Below are 20,527 nucleotides of genomic sequence, written 5' to 3'. Positions count from 1 at the left end.
GGCTTCAGAGTTTGAGTCCCGTACGCTATCGGGCTATCACCGGGGAAGCTTCCAGACTCGAGCCGCAAAGCATATCGTGCTACCGCATGGGCAGGCTTCCTTGTTTTATAAATAATGCTTGAACCATTCGACATTAAAATAACTGGTGAATATACTACTTCATTATTTTCTGTTGACAATAAAACAGTACAATCAATTCCAGTACATTCAAAACACGAACCAACAAGATTTGAAAGCCGATTTAATTCATGTTCTACTATATTTGCAGTCACCATTTTATTATCTATTCTATGTTACCAAACCCGATTTCTTTGAAATATTGCAAACGAAAGACCTGTTTTTTCTGATTAAATTCACCTTAAATGAAAATGGAAAGGATGCTTATACGGATATGGAAATGCATTTCAGGTTAATAGGAAGATATATCGTGACGAAGGTGATATATCGTGGTAAAAAAAATGGTGGGGATGTATTATAACTACCAATTATATTTAGGGGGAAATAAGGAAAAGACCAAAATACATAATGCTTATCCAATAAAAATGTGTGATTTTTGTTTAAGGTATGATAGAATATTTAACCAATACAAAACTTATTTAAACAAATGATGTATGCACTAAATCGTGACGACGTTAAGCCAAAGTTAAGAAATGTTTAGTGAACATAAATTTTAATGATAATTCATTTTGAAGTTGACTTTTTGCTTACCTTTATATTATCAACAGAATATATTCGTAATTTAATCTTTAATTGATATTTTTTTATTAAATAAAAATTACAATTACCACAATTACCGGTTTAAAATTATAGGCATTCAAAGCTAGAAATTATTCCCACAATTTAACTCTTCCAATTTTAGCGTACATGGCGGAAGGCCATGTGCCCTATTATCATTACTTAACAACCGTCGACATTGTCCGTCGTCGTCGCTAACAATTTTTCACAACTTTTTAGTCTTTTTTTTTCTGACACTTCTTGACCAATTAGAACAGAGCTTGGTATGAATGTTCCTTAGGGTATCCTGTATCGGCATGATGTGGGGAACATAGGGGTCAGACAAAAGTTTTTTTCGAGTATATTTCTAAAACCTTAAGGGTCAGCCACATTACCACTGGGTAAAAGTGTTCAACATCATGAGATCTAACTGCAGTCAAATTTTTCGTTTTAATATGTTAGGCAATATTTGAAAACCAATTGAAACCAAATTTGGTATGAACGTTTCTTACTATGTTTTGCATAGAACTGGTGTGGAGATTTTGATTCGTCGAAACATGGGTCACATTGCTAAAATTATATAAAAAAAAGGGGGGTCATACAGCAGGTTTTTTTTATGGTGTATTTCCAAACTGTTAAGTTTGGCCAACTTATGACCAGGAAAAAGTTTTTAGCATGATTCGATCTGTCTTTTTTCAATTGTTTTTTTTTTTTTTTTTTGTTTTAATTTGTTGGAGTTATATCCCTTTTCGACGTTTTATACCTATGTTTAATGTTATATCTTTTCAAAATCTTCTCCTCTGAAACTACCACACCAATAAGAACCTGGTATTAATATTGCTTAGTATATTCTGCATAGAACTGATGTGGAGATTTGTAATCCGTAGAAAGATATGGCCGTTGTTACTAAAAATAGAACAAAGTATTTTTCATGAAGCAGAAGTTGATTATCTTATATGGACATTTGATTTGTTGTAATTGGTTTGGAGTTCTTTTGTTTTTGTTTGTTTTTGTTTGTTTTTTTAGTACTTTTATAAATTGTTATTGTTAAAGTGGTGATGTTCAATTTTAAGGAGTCGAAATTAGAATATGAATACTTGTAGGAAAGAGAATAGTCTCAAAGAAGATCTTGAAGAATGCGTGCACATTCAACGTTTAACAAACACTGACATTCTGTCCTTTTGTCATATGCCAGTTTTCATTTATTCTTCATTCAGTCTAAAGAATAAATCATTTTTGTTCATTTTTTTGTTGTTAATTTAGGTATGATTCTATTGATACACACACACACACACACACACACACACACACACATATATATATAATGTACCATTTTGACTTCGTTGAATGTTGTTTGTGTCTACAATCCATGCTAAGTATCATAACAAACGAACGTCTGCCGCTGTGTAGAGTACAATTCTAAAATAGGAAATAAACGTCAGCGGTACGAAATTGGGGATGATTTGGACTATGCAACATATAAAAAAATGATACCTTTGTGTGAAATGCATCCGAGACAGCTGGGACCGGATGGTGATGGTTATCAAAAGTATATTTAGGAACTGAAGTTGTAAATTGGCATCGGGTTTTGGTGGGACTCGTGTTGTTTCCTTATTAAAGTTCCTTTTGTACATATACATTATAGTTTGTTTGTTTTTTTTTTTTTGTTTTTTTTTTTTTGGATTTTTCATCATCATGACCTAACTGTTTGATTTGAAATGTTCGTTCACAAAATGACAAAAGACCTAATAAACTTTTCTTGTTCATTGACCATTAACGTGCAGCACGCTGTGAGGTCTTCAATAAGCAAGAACTGCTAATCATCCAGAATTTCCTGTTTTCATCGCTTTATCGGTTAAGTGTGATTCGTTTGTTTGTTTTTATGTATAAAACTTACATTTCTTTTCTTATTGTTGTTGTTTTTGTTTTAGCTTTTCCGACATTGTTGTGTCTACCGACTTCTCTTTGCTTGTAACTTCGGTTTTGTTACTTTTTAGTTACTAGTTGATACAAAATTTAGACGCTGCCATTGGTAAAGATGATTCATGGTAAGAAAAAAATCACCAAACGGCGCTTTTTGGTTCTGAATATGCTATATTTTACGTAACGATAGTCCTTTCTATATTTAGATCTGTAGTTTTGAGAAAAAACATGCATTCATGTCCGACTAAATTCAACTAAGTCAATCAAAATCAAGAACGATAACTCTTGCAAATTTCCAATTTCATGTTCAATCTATAGAATTTTTTAACTAAATATTCAACAACTAAATAAAAAACAGACTTGTTATGAGGTATATACCTGTTTCGAAATAAGAAGTAAAAGAAATGAGTTTGATGGGATTTAGACATGCATGAATCCCTCCTGTCTGAATTTTATAAACACTGATACATAATTCTGAAATTTCATTTTTAGATATGTTAAGCGTTTATCAAGACATTTCTTGGATATATGCAATGTAAATAAATCACAAAACAACTATTACTGGTGAAATCAAATGTTGTTTTATTAAAAGGCTGTCAATGTAAAAGTCAGGCAAAAACTACGATGTGGGTGGTTCAGGGTAAATTTCATCCCACTGAATTTTGTTTCATTGTAATGTATATATATCATATGCATGTCAAATAAAATAAAGTTTGTTTTATATCGACAAAGGATGGCTCAGAAAACATTCCTTAAGTTCCCTAACAAAGAAACAAAATATTGAAGAATTAACTCGTTTTTTTTGTTTTTGATTTTTTTGTTTTAATGAATTTCAATCAAACACCACCTTTTATTTTTGAGAAAGGATGCGTTTTTGATATAAAATAAGTTGTTTTTTTTAAACAAAATTAGTCATGTGTCACCAACAGTCTGATGTTTGCAAGGATATTGTGTTTCCTTGATTTTGATACACGTGGCTTGTTTTGTGAATCTAATTCATTCTCTCACTAGTATTAGTGGCATCTAAGTTGTTCGGTTACTTTTATGTATGAGGTTCGTTGCGGCCGTCTTCGGTGCTTAATTTTTTAGATATTCCCTTAACTTTACGTTTTAGAGACTAATTTCTTCTTCACAACGTTTCTTATTTTGTCCACTTTCCCGCCATTAACTTTGTCCGAACATACTTGTATCTTTTATGTACAACCGCCTGGTGGATTTTGATGAAGCTTCACAGTCATAGACCTGTATAATAAGTTTTCCTTATTGCATAATAACAGGTACCAAAATGTGTTATCCTAATTAGCTGTTAAAAATACCTTTTTAATGACTGAAATCCACTTCTCCTAAACCATGTACATATGTATCTACTTCATCCGTATGAGAAGAGTAAGTGGGTTTTCGTTAGGGGACTCTCTTTTCGAGACATATCACAATTACTACTGATTTCATTTGTATAGATGAATATCAAAGAAACATGACTTTCGTGTCTCGACCAAGTCAAGAAAAAACAGATGTTCTAAATGCTAATATTGAAGTCAGCGGCACCAATTTGACACAATTTCAATTATCGTCGATAGAGGAAATCCGTAAAATAACACAGAAATCCCCCGTAAAATCGTGCGAGATGGATCATTTACTAATTTTCTTATTGAAAGACTGCTTGGAAAGTTTGCTTCCCGTCATTACAAAGATCGTTAATAAATCTCTAATTGAGGGTATGTTCCATCTGCATTCAAGAAGTCAATCGTCCGACGTTATTAAATAAGCCAGGACTCGACTCAGATATACTTAAAAACTATAGACCAGTGTCGAATCTTCCTTGTGTATCTAAAATACTTGAAAAAGTGGTGGCAATCCGTCTTGAGGAACATTTAGAATTCAACTCATTGGATGACAACCTTAAGTCCGCGTATCGTGCATGTCATTCAACCCAGACTGCGTTGCTCCGTGTACACCACGACATCTCCATGGCTCTAGATAATAACTCGTGTGCTGTACTTGTTATGCTTGACTTATACGCTGCCTTTGATGTTATAGACCATCCGATTCTAATGGCACGACTTTTAACATTCTTATGGAATAACCGGACAAGCGTTACAGTGGTTTCAGACTTATCTACACAACATACCTCAAAGTGTGAATATTAGAGACAGTCAGTGTTTTTGAAAGATTCCTAAAGACACATCTTTTTAAAGTAGCCTACAGAGAGAATGCTGAACTGTAATCACTAGGGCATATAGTACTATGATATATGTAGGTGCTTTTTGTTTTTATTTGAACTGTTTATGTATATATATTTATATGCATGTATGAATATATATGGCATGTGTATGTGTGTTTATGTATGTATGTATGTGTGTGTGTATGTATGTGTATGTATGCATGTGCATATGTATATTTTTGCTTAATATGTTTTATTGTCTTCGAATAATGTCTCTTAGGTATCTTAATGTGATAATTCATTTTTATAATGTTTTTTTTCGTTAAATCTCGGTTCTATATATTTTTTTAAAAAAGGTATAAATTAAACCTTAAATATTTTATGGCGTTTGCTGCCTTTCATATTTTATTAATCTTATAGATATTTTTTTCATAAATTCCAAGTTTTACTTTGTAATTTGTAAATGTAATTTTTTTCCTTTAAATATTTTAGATTCACATGCAATTTTCTTTGTTTCAATCTTGCAATCCATTTTTTAAATATAATTATTATTATTTAATGCATAATTGTGTTTACTTGTAACTTGTATTTATGTTATGTACAGCGCTTAGAGTAATTTTAGTATTAGATAGGCGCTTTATAAGAATTGTATAATAATATTAATAATAATAATAATAATAATAATATCATGGTTTTATTTCAACTAAGATAGCAAACAAAGTAACAAGAATTTTATCAATAATAATGGCACAAAAAACAATAAATATAAAGTAGACTTTATCGTCCTTGGAAGACAATTTTTGATGAAGTATTTATATATCACAGTGAAAACTGTCTAAACTGAACCCTGAATTACCCGGAAACCTGTCTAAACTGAACGTGACTTAACCGGAAACCTGTCTAAACTGAACGTGAATTAAACGTAAACATGTCAAAACCAGATGATTTTCAGTTCGTTTCATATCAGTTTGAATGTGTGTAAAAATTGGATAAATAGAACAAATTCTACAGTTCAAAAGGGATTCGGTTAAAACAGGTTTCACTGTACAAATAGCTTTGTGATTTACACGGATTACTGTAAAAGTACTTTAATTCGTTGATACCAATTTTCGTGGATTAGGGAAGTAACACATGTCCGTGGATTTTTGAATTCGTAGTTTTGAGGTGTTTAGTATACACATCAATAGAAATTTCCTCCTCGCTGGGAACCAAATTTCCTGGTTTGGCCTACCCAAAAAAACCACGAAAATTGGTACCCTACGAACAATAGTACTTTTACAGTATGTAGCGTGATATTTAAACCGAAAATCTGGACCCAAACATGACTAATGTTCCGTAATGTTAAACCGGAAGTTTTGATTGTGAGGTTACGCAATATATTATTCGTTCACGTTGTACTTTTCGTAGTGGGTTAATATATACGTATAAAAGAACCTTTTTCATTGACATCTACTAACAACTCACAGAACTTTGTCACAACAAACCAAGATTTCAAAGTCCGAACAAAACCAACGAGTTGTGAGTGATTTCATGACCTGATGTATACCAACTGAATAAAGTCAACAAAATTACAGATCATGCAAAAAATAAAAAATTAATAGCAATGACTATTACAAGATTTCGAATCAAAAGAAGAAAACTGACATGTTAAAATTGATACGATAAAAATGTATATATAGACAAGTGATGACACTTTCACTGGAACAGTAAAACAGCAAAGACGGGTCCAGAAATTTTATGAAAGGGTGGTTCCGATTTAGGAATTCCATTGAAGTCTATCTTTTTGTGAGCTTTGCCGACAAGGGCAATTTTAGGGTTCCAGCCTCCGGGTCCATCACTGGATATACGTAATAAATATTATGATGACAAAATGTTCAACGTTACCTTCTTAATTGAGAAAGCATGTTTAAACAGTTAGTAGGAAATCAAGCTTCCGTCGCGGGATCGAAACATAACTAATCGATTAAGCTGACAATTGATCACTTATAATTATCAATCACAAGTCGAATGGTAATCGTTTGAAAAGCTCTGGTAATCTGTTAATGAAACACTGATCGATCAAATTATCAAGGTAGTTTGATCGATGATTTTTTTTATCGATTTGTGATCGGTTACAATATGCGTTTGTTGTTTACTTGACACGAATATTTCCAGATGTATTCCTTCTCCATTTTACAATAATCTGATCAACAAAATCAATTTGTTTCATTTCTTTCTAATCACTTATCGATCAGATTCCGAATAGGAGTATTCCTAATCAAAATAATCGATAAAACTCTTTGGATTCACAGAGCAAGCTTCATGTAATCATGGTCAGTTTGATCGAATAATTAAGTCGGGCGAGATACATATTAAAATAATTAATGAGTTCAATAATATTTAAATAAATATCACATTAACTACTGAGCCTTATAAAAAAATCTTAGGACAAAAAAAACACTCATTACAATGGTTATCCAATGTAGATATATCATTCACATTCAACTCCGCCTATTTATGTAAATTAGCACAGCAAAATGGTAGCAAGGGGGAGGGGGTCGTTTGCGTGTTTTATTCTGGTTTTTTTTAATAATAATATACAAATTGATATGTAGTGAATCAGCTCTGGAGTCAAGTTCAAATAAGTTAATAAGATTAAATGACAATGATACATCTATATGTATACATGTATATAAAGATACATGTACGTGAAAAGGTTTGTTCAGCACGGTTAGCAAAGGCGAGTCGGGGGGGGGGTTCTCATAAAGAAAATCTTTTTTAATCTCAAAAAGAGTAAGGGGGAGGGGGTTAAAGGCTATCAATAGCTCCTTTTGTCCAAAATTTGCACAAAAGTAAAAAATTTTTAACAGCAAAAGTAGGGGGGCCCTAACCGCTCACTTCTTTTTTAAATCGGCAAAGAACAAAATCTGAATCGGTTCACAGAATCACATGCATCTGTATGATTATTACAAGCCATGTACATGGTTCTAAATAAATGTCAATTATCATGCTCAAAGGTGTATGCAGTTACCAAGCGTCATTGCAGAATGAAAGAATCATTACTGGTCAAACTTAAACTTACGAATGCAAGCATTGTTGATGTAGAAAACCTTTTTTTAATACAACAATGGTTTTGCACATCGTCATTTTGTCCTTCTTCTTTCGATAACATGTCTTTAATGATATAGCTAGTAACACACTGACATTGACATAGAAATTGACTAGGTAGTACCCGATGATTGCTTTGTTTTAGATCGTAGATACAGATGAGATCAGTTCTAACCTCTCACAAAACTGTCCTAGAACTGTCAGAAGAGCTGGCTCTAGAACTGTTCGCTGGAACTTTTTAAACAGTTCTAGTGACAGTACTTCTAACAGTTCCCCCGAGAGGTTAGAACTGATCTTATCTATATATCTTATTTCAAATCTCACCAACACAAACAGGGTGTAACAAAAATAACAAGAAGACTTAAAAGACATTTTAAACCGAGTACTACATACATGGTAGTTATACGCGAGCGACATTGACAATTAATCGCTCGGAATTTATTATTTCTTGATTGAATACAGTCAATTATAACGCTCAAAACTTGTCGTATTGATATTGATGGGTATAGGAACTAAATTCTTTTGTTACAGCCATTTTTCTATCCAATCAGGAACATCATTCCAAGCGTAAAACAGCTAAACCACAGCGTACATGAAAAAACTACACAGCATTAAAAGTAAAATTATTTCAAACTCTCCCTTCAAATTGTTGACTTCTTTTGAATCCTCTTAGCCACAATAGAATCCGCTATTTTCTTTTTCTGAATGTCTGTAAAACTCAATATGCGAATCATCGCTCGTAAATGGAAGTCATTATCTTTTAAATCCGTTGCATAGTGATAAAATGCATCCTTAAGAAACCTCAATGTGGCCTCAGCTTCAGTTTCCGGTTTTGATGCTGAGTCATACGATTCTTGGCGCCGAAGAGATTGCCATTTCCCAAGTTCATTTTCTGTTTGAAGTAACTTTTGAATCAGTTCTTTGATGGTGATGCTTGACCCATCACAGGAAACTGCTATCCGTTCCAACTGCAATGAAAACATGTGTTCCACGGCAATAAAAGCAAATTGCCAAGTTAATTTGTTCTAATAATGCCATTAATTATACTTTCACGTGTACTTGCATCGAATACTGCAAACAATATCAATATTCAATATTCCGCAACACTTGTTTTTTTTCAATGAAAATATATGTGGTTAAAGTAGTAACCTGTCGCCAAAAAATAATGACCACTTTGGTTGACAAGAAGCGTAATATGCAAGTATCATTCTGTGTAAAAATAAGGCAATGGATGGCACGTAAATTTTACCGCCTTTTTTACGCAGTTCATTTCAACGAAAAGTTTAAAAACACCAACTTCACAAACACTTTAATGGTAATTTCTGGAGGATATGAGGTATTGAATTAAATCTCTGCATTTTTGTTTCCTTTATTTTCATTATGTGCCACATCTTGTACACATTTTGCCTTACGCCTTATTCTTAGACAGAGAGGTACTTAAATGCCACCCTTCTGCTGAATTACGACAAGAGTCACGAATTACAAAGGGGCCCTAACCATAAAAATATTAAAAACCAAGATTTAAATAAAATGCAAGGCCCAGCGAAGCAAAACAAAATATTTTGGGGCGGGACAGAATATGCAAAGAATCATGATTTCATCAAAAAAAATTTTCCAGTTTCGGGGGAGAGTTCGTCAGATCCAACCCTATTACTCCGCGCCTAAAACATGCTTTAATTTTTATATTACTACATGAATAAAACATACGAGAACAACTTTTAATTGACGTAACGTATACATTTACGTTTAAACATGTTTTGTGATGTTCTTTGTTGTGTGTGTCTGTTTTCCATGTCTGGTCTTTGTCCCTGGATTACATTCTTTTGATTACCGCTATAACCTTGGTTCCCTTGATTACTCTTTCAATGATCATGAAACAAACCAGGCTTGTCTCTCGTATGCCAATTTGAAGTTCGTAGATTACGTTGTCTATATTACTTTTTACTCCAAAACATGCGCATCTAGCACTTTAACGGAAGCATACTGTATTTCTTTAATCAAACAAATTAGGCTTGTCTCTCGTCTGAGAATTCGAAGTTCGTAGATTATGTTGTCTGTATTACTATTTATTGCAAAAAGTGCGAATTAAGCACTTTAACGTAAGAATACTGTATTTCTTAAATCAAACAATTCAGGATTGTCTCTCTTTTACTACAGACGTTAACTATGGACAGGTCTATAAACGCCATTATACTTACATGTACATGTAGGCCTAACTTATTCAAGATTCGAAAAACATATTTTTCTTGGTGATATTTGTTATTTTCAAATATCATTTCGGTACATGTAAAAGATGACCAATAATAATCTGGAACCACATTTCGTCTTGGATTCCTATTTTTTTACAAAATCCCTAGGTCGGTGCATGCATACCAAACTTTGTTGAAGTTCTAAGATTTGTAGATGATGCACCGATTTGTTGTTATGCTTTATGTCTTGACTTTTAGAGATTTTCGAGAAAAAGCCAAACAATCACTTCCGTAATACGTCATTTCCGTCATTACCATTTTGTGTCATTAATGTTTCAGATCATTACAGGACGTCTCTTACACTCAATCCCTTTAAAAAAAAAGTACTTACCTCCTCGTTTCGTTCGAACATCGCAGACATTTGACCTTTTTTGTAAGTTTCTAGAAATACTTTATCGTAATGCTTTTCTTTTTCAGCAATAGATTCCTAAAAAAGAGAAAAATGATACTCGATATGAAATTTAGCTTTTGTAACAGGTAATGAGCAATGTTATTTATGGTATTCCACGTTAAAACCCAACTCTATTTGCTGCAGACTGAAATCAAAGCTCATTCTTATGTGCAGATGTTTTTTTCCATGGAAACGCAAGTCACCTGATCGGAATTCTGTTTCCCGATTGGCCAAATACTGATAACTTATTTGCGTTCGAATAAACTGTATCGAAAATTAAAATTGCGTGCCATGTGTTATTTCCTGAATGAAATGTAGAAAATTTTTAAGTAAAAAGAACAAATTTTACTGTGTCGGCTATCTTTATTTGTAAAGATAGTACTTGTTTATAATACCTATTTGACAGACATACGGATGCTAAAACGCGAATTACAGCATACCCAGGAATATTAAGTATAATTATTTTTAAAGAATCCAACAACGGGTGGTACATCATTGTTCTCAATTTGATCTTTATTCAATACATCTAGAAAATAACCGAAGAGCTTCCAAAATATATCCTGAATGTGACGTAAATACTTTCATCTGCGTACAGGAACAATTTTCCCCACCATTTTTCACATAATTTTACCGTCAATGTCTTATAAAGGCAAACTTAACAAACACTTTGATGTTTTGTTTTGTTGTTGTTTTTGTTTTTTTTTTTTTAAATAATGCAACAAAATCTCTCTCTCTCTCTCTCTCTCTCTCTCTCTCTCTCTCTCTCTCCATGTGCCAAAACCGTATACACATTTTGCCTGATTATTAAAAAGAGAAGTACTGTACTTAATTCAGTTAAGATATACTCGTTTTGTAGAGATGCCAGTGTTTGTCAAGAATTGTATATTTTCAACAAAAAAAAACATATGAATTTAACCAAAGTCAAGTAACTTCAGAAGACGTGGCAATTCTGATCTTTGACAGAATTAAAGGGACACACAAACGATTATGGTTGTTTGAAATGAATCAAACTGTCCGATATTCTACATTAGAAGAAAAAGTTTGCCACTACAAATCGTGAATGAAGACGTTGCATTTAGATTTAACGTAAGGTAAATATACTTTTTCCCATTCTAAGCCAGTGGTTAAAAATGCACGTGATTTTTAACCACCGGGCGGTGATTGAATTTTTTCGAGATCGAGTTTTTCTGCCATTTTACATTTCCCAGTTTTCTAGAGATTTCATGGGAGAAACAGATTCTTCTCCTATGTTCTCGTGGGTTGAAATCTAAAATTTAACTATCTCAAGTGAGGGAACCTTGTAATCCCCTCGAGACTGAAGGAGAATCTATATTTAACTTGTTTTTTCGTGAAATTATTGTTTGTCTGACAACTCAACCTTAAATTCACGGAGGTCTTACTTTCAGTTCTCGGATGGTTTCCTCCAGCATATTGATAGTATTTACAGATACTTGGTGTGACTTCTGAAGATCTTCGTTTTTCTGCTGAAGCGATTCCATATCACTTTTTACAATAACCATTTCTGTCCCCTTTTCAGCAATTACTAATTCGAGCTTTTTCTCAAAATTCTTTTTTTCTGTTTCAAGTTCTGTTATTTTGTCGCTAAGCGATTGTTTGAGATCTTTTACCTCTTTCTTTAGGTCTCTTATCATGTTGTCTTTCCGTTGAGTGGGCGTAAGGTAGTCCTCACCTTCACAATCCGGGCCATCGTGTGTCTCGTGACATTTCTCAAATCTCGCCCTACTCAGTCGAGTCTCACGAATACCATGACTTTCGGAAGCTGTTTGCAAAATACATGCCGATGATTCCGACTTCCGTCTGTCAGCGGAAGTAAATGGTTTGTTAACATCTTTTGGGCTTTTAAAGTTTGAATCGATTTTGGATTTCACGTGACTAAAGTCTACTGTTTTATTTTTAAACAACTTCTTGGGTGGCGCCTTTTTCCTGCATCCATTTACAACATGGCCGTTAAGAGTGTTTGTCTGTTTTTTGTCAATGTCTTTATGTTTAAGATCGGCAGACTTTCTGGAAACTGTACTTGATGTCGAAATACTAGAACCAGATGTACTCGTCAAAGTTTCTACATTACTTGACCCTTGCTTTTGGATTTGTGCGTCCGCAATAATTGATGACGTCACAGACACACTTTCCAGACTGTCCGTATCACAATCCGACCGATTTAAATTAGATATGTTGTAAAGATCAAACTTGTCATCCTCAGATTCTATTGAGTCTTTATCGTGATCATCAGCACTGGTTTGTGATTGGCTATTATCACGTGTGCATTTCATATCGGCAATGGGTGTTATACCGTTCATCGCCATCTTGGTTTCTGGAAAGTGAATAATATGCATAATTAGTAATACAAAAAAATAAAAATGGAATACTTTTATGAAGGTGTCAACATTATGTAAACAAAGCAAAGTCAGGCGAATTCTCATGTGTTCATAAACATTGGGCGTTAAAACGGCTCGCACACTAAACTACTTTATTTTTGTTCAACTAGTCACTCCCACAGAGAGTGTATTGGATATTTATGACCGAAATCCCAGTAGAAAAAAATCTCTACCATATTAAAAGTGAAGACAGAATGTTTTTCGCCGGATGCACGGACTTAAGTAGAAGCATAACAAATTATGACAGGTAATTTACCGCGAGTGGAGGAGCAAAAATTTATTAAAAAATTACCAACAAATTCAATTTCAGAATCGGAAAGAAATTGTAATAAATTATGTGTACGAGGTTTTTCTTTTGTGAAACAAAAAAGACTCAGCAGACTGACAGATATTGTTTTTTTTACAGTTAACTCCTAACTGTTATCCACTACATGTAATTGTATGGACATTTGATGTATAAAAAATCCTATTCACAGGGACCCGGCGTGCGTAAGTATACCCCATCCATAAAATTGAAAAACAAACATAATTAGTTAATTGCACGAAACGCTGATTTTTTATCAAATTGTATCCAAAACATGTTTGATACTCGGCTCTATATTTTATAAGCGCCTTTTAAAAGGGAAATTCCGTGTCCCAAAACGTATTTAATGACATACAAATGTAATACTCATAAACATTGTTCTCTCCTATAAATAGCAAATACGTTTCCAACTTAGAGAAAATTGTGGAAAAAATATTAAATGCATACATGTACATGAGCAAATAGTTAATTTGTCGATAGGTTATTTAATTTGTCATCTTTTACATGTACTTTTTGGGGATTTACAGAAGACTGAATTTACATCAAAATCGGATATTATTTTCGCAGGTCAGAAGTTGAAGATTAAAAAAATGTCATGGCGAACAGGCGGACATACTTATTACTAGAAAACGCCCGTTTTAAAACGTACGATGTATGTGATCATACTGAAATAGATTTCCGATCCAGAAACTCATTATTACTTTATACCCATATATGTACAACGTATTATATGCAATCCATTCAACAAAATAATAAAACTGTATCCATATAAAGAAATCATTACATGTGTAATAGCACAGCTGGTGTCATGTGTTCTTATTTTTTCATGATTCAATGTATTTCAATACCATGATGAGTCGACGAAATCGGTTATCTCCCTTAGCGGGGTTGCATTACAAAAATTCGAATGCTTTCCATCCGAAAGATGTGCTGATTAAATAAAAATTGAGTGAACTAAGTCAAAATTACTCATTTTTTTGTACTTTGATCTCTAAAATAAACTCATAGGCAGTTTCAATGGCGGAGGGTTTTTGAAAGTTTATCATATTAATACATGTATCGGCAATAATGGAAAACTCAAAAACATCAAATCCAAATATCCAAATACTGAACGTGACAACAAGTAACAAAGACGACTTACATGCATTATTTTCACAGGAGGAGTTAAGGAGGTAGACTTATGGTAAGGGACATAACTCTTAAAAATCAGTGATATGTTTGTATCACATTCAATTTCACCGAAGCCTATTAAGCTTCTATTTGAAACAGAATGAAATCAGTCCAAGTTACTATGATGCTTACATGAGATTGATGTAAAATGCTGACTGGGGTATTTTAAAAATCCCACTTATGTATAGATTTGTGTATTGTGTTGATGTCTAATAAACATTTTTTTTTCAATTGTAGTGTTTTCAAATTTCAAACGACAAAAATAAACACCTAAAGTCTCGTAATCCTAATAAATTTCGAAAGAAACAAATAAGACCGAATTACAACAGATATGCTGAAATAAACAAAATCAAATCCAAGTACATGCAGTAGTTGAAGTAGCAATCTAATACAGATAATCAATACAACCACTCTGGATTAAGCGTGTACTTCCAGAGTGATCCATTGTAAATGTATGATATGAAGACGGGAAACACGCATTTGGAAAATTTTAGTTCTTTATGTTGCGTTCATTGAAACAGTAGCAATGCAATTGTTCATTCAAACGGGCATGGCAGGCATTTATCACAGATTCTTGACTTTCTTTGTTGCAAGTTAAAAATTCGGCTACTGGTGATTATTATTTTCTTTTTGGTTATATGAAGCCCTTACCCGACTGCTAACCTGCAGGACTGGATAGGGTATGTAAGTCTCGTCACGTGACTCCGTGATTTCATGAGAATGGGTCCTCATCTCCCATTCAAATGCATAGAGATTCGTCATTAGCATAGCATTGAGTTCAATATTAAAAGCAAAATATATTCTTGTGAAAAATACTGATAAAAAATTAAAAATAACTAGTTCTACTGAATAAAAATGTTAAGAAAAGCATAGAAATAGAAGATTTTGCATAGTGATACAGGGTTTTCATTCCCCGGAAGTGAACAATAAAATGCAGACCGGCCTTCGGATTTCAATACGTTCTGCATCTAAAATTCCGGAAGGAAAACTGAAACTAGAACGAGACTTGCAATTAAATCAAATGGACTATTAAGCGTAAGATCGTCTATCAAATGATATAGATTTTTAACCAAGTCAATGATCTACATGTATTTTATTTCAGTTAATAAACTTTTTGGTGCATCTTCAAATGTTCCACAGAATACACAATCAAATACTACTCAAAATGTTCAATAAAAGTAAGGGGCTTATCCAAAAATTTATATTAAATAAGGTGGCAGACCTAAGGTAAGGGACACAACTCTTGAGATCAGTGATATGTTTGTGTCATATTCAATTTCAGCAAAGCCTATCAAGCTTTCACTTGAAACAGAATGAAATCAATCCAAGTTATTTTGATGCTTACATGAGATTGATGTGAAAAGCCGAATACAAACGTTCAAATGATTTGTAAGAGTTGTGTTACTTCCCCTAGGTCTACCTCCTTAAAGGGACGTCCTACCCTGAAAACATGTAGGATTTGAAAACAAAGGGGATTCCAAGCTCTACAATTTGCTCATGTTTATCGAGACTTGACACAAAAGTAACAAAATACCCTTCAAAAGGAGATCAAAGTACACCACCGCCCCCCTCCCCCTTGTGAATCTGCCAAGTAAGTCATTAAGTCTGCGTATATTCCGGGCGGGTTGTACACGTATTTAACTTGTATAACTAATAAAACATTCCTTTTGCAGCTGTTGTCTCGTATTGTTGTTTATGATACAATGCATTCGATCGATTATTCAGCTTCTCTATCAAGTGGGTTATAGATCTCTATATCTGCAATGAAGATGCGGCTTAATTACTGTCATGTAATGTCAAGCTTTGAATCGTCTCCATGTTTTGAAAGCCGTCTTCTAAATTAAAAGTGCATGGAAGTTTCTGTAAAGTACTCAATTCGTATCGTCTGCACATATATGTACATTTACTACATGCGAATTTACTTTTTAAAATTAAACAGATTCCTTATTTTCATCATGCGTTATTCGTTTCTTGTGCCCAACAAGCATGCATCAGTTACTTGCGGAAAAAGAGGCGATATTTTTCACATTTAAGCACGAAATCTCTAAAGCGCCAATTTATTGCGAAAAGAATCAAGAAAAATAAAAACGCAACAAATCCTCATTTGTTTGTTTGTTTGTTTTGCTTTTGTTTTTGTTTTGTTTTTGTTTTGTTTTGTTTTGTTTTGTTTTGTTTTTTTTTGTTTTTTTGTTTGTTTTGTTTTAGGCAATGGAGGGGGGCACTTATCATTGTCGCATATTAGCCTTTTTATCAACACTCGAATAAATATTTAATATAATACCGCTGTAATTTTACCAATTTACACAAAATTTACTGGTATGAACTGTTATGAATATGAACTTATATGTACATTTAAGTTACAATAATCTCAAATAAATGAATGCTGTCACAGAAGTTTCAGTGATAATCTAAATAAAAAGTGAACATGTTTTAATCCAACTTGGTCTACTATATTAGGATTTGTTATAACTTACACCAAAACAAAAATCTAAATCGGTGACGGAACCAAGATAATGCTTTCGCGGGTTGGAGGCCCCTTTCTTTTGTAAAATATGTAAATTTTGTGAAAGGTATGGGCAAAAGCCTTGGACCTTAAAACTGCCCCCACTCCTTTCCACACACCAATGCAAGGTCTATGAAAAACTGAAACGAAAAGACGTTATGTGACTCAAAATAAGCCCACGACCTTCTCCTTTAATTATTGTTTACATGCAGGCAGATATTAAAGAATGATGTAATACAGATGTCTCAAGCAAATCAATACACAGAACGAATTGCATGACAAATCCCAAAGTAACGAAGGGAGCAACCGTTTTATGATGTGGGAGTAAGGATTAGAACTGAGTTTTTCTACCCAATCTTTTTATTTCGAGAGAATTAAGGTTCTGTCTTTTTGCCCGAATTTTTTTTTAATATCAACGAAGAAATATTTGGATATTAAGAAACCCTGTCTTTACATTTTTTTTTCGATATGGCCTACCCTGCCTTTTTATTTCAGGACGAAAATGGATCTTGCCTTTGTATTTCAAATTAGATCCTAGTTTCCCCATCCCAATTTAAAACAAATGGTATCTCCATAAAACGAAACACACGCTGGCTACGGCAAAGGACACTATTGAATTTCAAGAATAAATGGTTCTTGCGAAGATCTGGCGTTCGCCACTAAATGTTTTTGCAGTCTCGAGAGGAGTTAGCCACGTGGGTTTTTTTTTTTTTTTTTTTTTTTTTTTTTTTTTTTTCAATCATTCACATGTCTTCTGAGGTTATCATTCAAATGACTTCCAGCTCTAGCAGTGAGTTCGATAGCTCAGGACCACAATGTCAGCTATATTTGATACTTTACACAGTAACTAAGTTTTCGCGTAAATATATGGTAATTTTTTAAATTATAAAATGAAGAATCTTTCATTCTGTTATTATGCATGTAAGTAGGCAAAAAAGTACAATAAATAAGGAGACCTGGTTTTACATGTAAAACTTCGGAGAAGAATACATTTATTCTTGTTTAAACAAGAGATTTAGGCCTTTTTGAACCGATTTTTCGTTGTGATTAATTGTGTAATATTTCTCTACAATGACCAGACTTAAAGTGTTCACACCAAAGTATACTTTAACCATGCCGTATTTTTTCACACCTGTCCTAAGACAGACATTTCGGCCCTCCTCTGTATCCTATGTATTATTCCGTTTTCAATTTCAATTTACTTTTAAGTTGTTTTTAAGGGCAACGATTTCGCTGTACCTGTGTTTAGTGTTGTTTTTGGGCCAACTGTAGCCTGCCCTGTGGTAAGGATTTCCTCATCGTTCATGAAAGGGGCATACATGTACATGTAGGTTGCCTTGAGCCGACATATTTAATCCTGGTAGATTTTGTTTTCTCTTTGACATATACACCATATCCATTATCGTAATATTCAAAAGTTTGTTTTTATTAAGTAGCACTCCACCTAAAAATCATGCAAAATGTGATTCATAGTTGGAAAGCCTACATTTTTTTATTTTTGATATTCTGTTTAAATTGTTATTGTAAACAGAAATTGATATGTGGTTTTTCATATAACCCGTGCTCTTAGAAGATAAAAGTTATATAGAATGTACTGTAGAATTCTTAATTAAGGGAGGCAAATCTGTAAATGACAGTAAAATACAATAGAAACTATTGTATTTTCAATGTGGATTATCTCCTAACAGCAGACAGATTGGAATGAATGATTATACATTTCATCATATAGATCTATAAAGCAACTTAATAACAAAAATAAAAATAAGTAGCCTTTTTTTAGGTGTATCACATTTTGCAGAATTTACATGATTCTTACAAAGACTGCTACTTAATCTTGTAAAGCTATAATATGTCTAAAAAATCAGGGAAAAGACAATACTTGTATGTGCATGTGTGATGAATGAGTCTAGCACGTGTACCGACAGTTTGCTACAAATTTTATCATGACTTTACTTTACATCATATTTAAGTTATACTCCACATAGAATTTTAAACAGAAATAAGGAATCGGAACGTTACTACAAAGAACTCGTAGAATAAATAAAATGGCCTCAGTCGGGGATCAGGATTTAAGGTTAGGGGCGCCGTGAGTAGAATGAAAGGCGGGGCGAAACAAGACTAAAATATCAGGGTGTAGAATTCGTGAAAACAAGATTTCGTGGATAAAATCTTATGTAGCAGACGTACATGTACGCCCGGTACGCTTTTCCGTGAATCTGCGTCTAGAATGGTAACGATATAAGTTAACATGGGAGAGAAATGAAAATTAAACCTGTCTAAAACAGCTGTGGTTAGTGCAGATGTTTGATTTAAACTGGATCGAAATGCAATGAAACTGATGTGAAGATACATAATTTTACAATAATGTCTGGTTTACACAGGTTCCTGGACTATTCAGGATTCCTTTAAAACAGGTTTAACTGTCGATGATCGACACAAAACCAAAGTACATGTAGATGACATAATTATAATAATGATTTGTGCTCCATGTAAAGGATACAACGGAAGACATACAGACTTACGGACTTTTCCCGTAATTGTTATCATTTTTCAGTATACATATACATTCATGTATGAATATATATGTAAGTTAAGTTAAATACGCAATACATTCATAAACAGTGGTGGAACAAGAAAGGGCTACTTGGGAATAAACCCCCCTCAACATCCTTTCTTTTGCCCGAAAATATTGGTAAATTTCGTGAAATAAAATTGGCACAAATTCTTAGATCTGTGGATGCACGCCTGTTTTTTGTACCGAGATCGCAATTGGGAAGTAATTTGGTCATCAAAGTAATAATTATTTTAGTGACATGATGTAAGTTAACAGAATCACTTACTTATTTACAAGATATAACGTCCATACTGCCCATTATGGATTTGGCGACGTGTTTTGTGTTATCTGCGCATGTTCTTTAGAAATCGATTTACTCGATGGAGAGAAAAATCAAAGTAAATTTTTATCTAAATAGTCGTCTGTATTACATGAAATTGTAAACGTGATTTTGATGGAATTGATTTTAACGAAAATATATATACACAGATTGCGGTATGCATCGTGATGACAAAATCGCATTATACTGAAGCCGTTAAATAATAAACTGTTTGTGCATGTATGCGGTTTAACTTGTCTTAACCGAATGCTTTTATAAGCACGTGTATGTAAGTTAGCTACAAAAAGTGTACATCTTTACTTAGCAGGATAGGGCACGCAGGAAATAATTACATTAGCATATAAATTGATTTTAAAATGGACTTAGCATTTAATATCAGCAACTTCTGTGCCCTGTTTAGCCGGGACATTACAATGCATATCCCGTCCGTCCGTCTGTAAATAAACGGTCCGTGTATCTAGTTACATTTAATTATTTCCTTTTTATGTTCTTGTTTTTCGCATGTTTAATTGTTCATTTGGTTGATTTGGCGGAAGGTTTAAAGTTCATCTTCACGCGGGGGAACATTGCTCTCATTTTGATCCTTCAAAAACCAGCATTAATTTATAAAATCGGACTGAAATGCATTACTTTTACATACAATAAAAGCAGGGCTCTTTCAATATGTTTTCAATAAAATTGGTTGTTCGGTTTACATGTACTTCAGAAAATTGCAATATCATTATGAGTATAGAA

At 33.4% G+C, this 20,527-nt stretch overlaps 1 protein-coding gene across 2 annotated transcripts; it reads right to left on the bottom strand.

Moving 5' to 3' along the window:
- Positions 1-5,473: 5,473 nt before the first annotated feature.
- On the bottom strand, positions 5,474-19,848 carry LOC148597862 (uncharacterized). 2 transcript variants are annotated; one of them, XM_088560562.1, is made up of 5 exons: positions 19,739-19,834; positions 15,047-16,153; positions 11,926-12,857; positions 10,466-10,561; positions 5,474-8,853 (listed from the first exon to the last, which is right to left on the bottom strand). In XM_088560562.1, exons 3-5 carry the CDS (start codon positions 12,847-12,849, stop codon positions 8,527-8,529), a joined length of 1,347 nt encoding a protein of 448 aa, XP_088416688.1. In that variant the 5' UTR covers positions 12,850-12,857; positions 15,047-16,153; positions 19,739-19,834; the 3' UTR covers positions 5,474-8,526. The 2 variants fall into 2 exon arrangements, with proteins under 2 accessions (XP_088416688.1, XP_088416687.1); XM_088560561.1 differs by lacking the exon at positions 15,047-16,153 and having other exon boundaries at positions 19,739-19,848.
- Positions 19,849-20,527: the final 679 nt, after the last annotated feature.

This window comes from Perna viridis, chromosome 14, assembly GCF_037379345.1.
Source record: "Perna viridis isolate PV_CMFRI_1.1 ecotype Kerala chromosome 14, ASM3737934v1, whole genome shotgun sequence".
In the NCBI taxonomy this organism is placed as follows: domain Eukaryota; kingdom Metazoa; phylum Mollusca; class Bivalvia; order Mytilida; family Mytilidae; genus Perna; species Perna viridis.
This window is presented reverse-complemented; position numbering and strand designations above follow the sequence as displayed.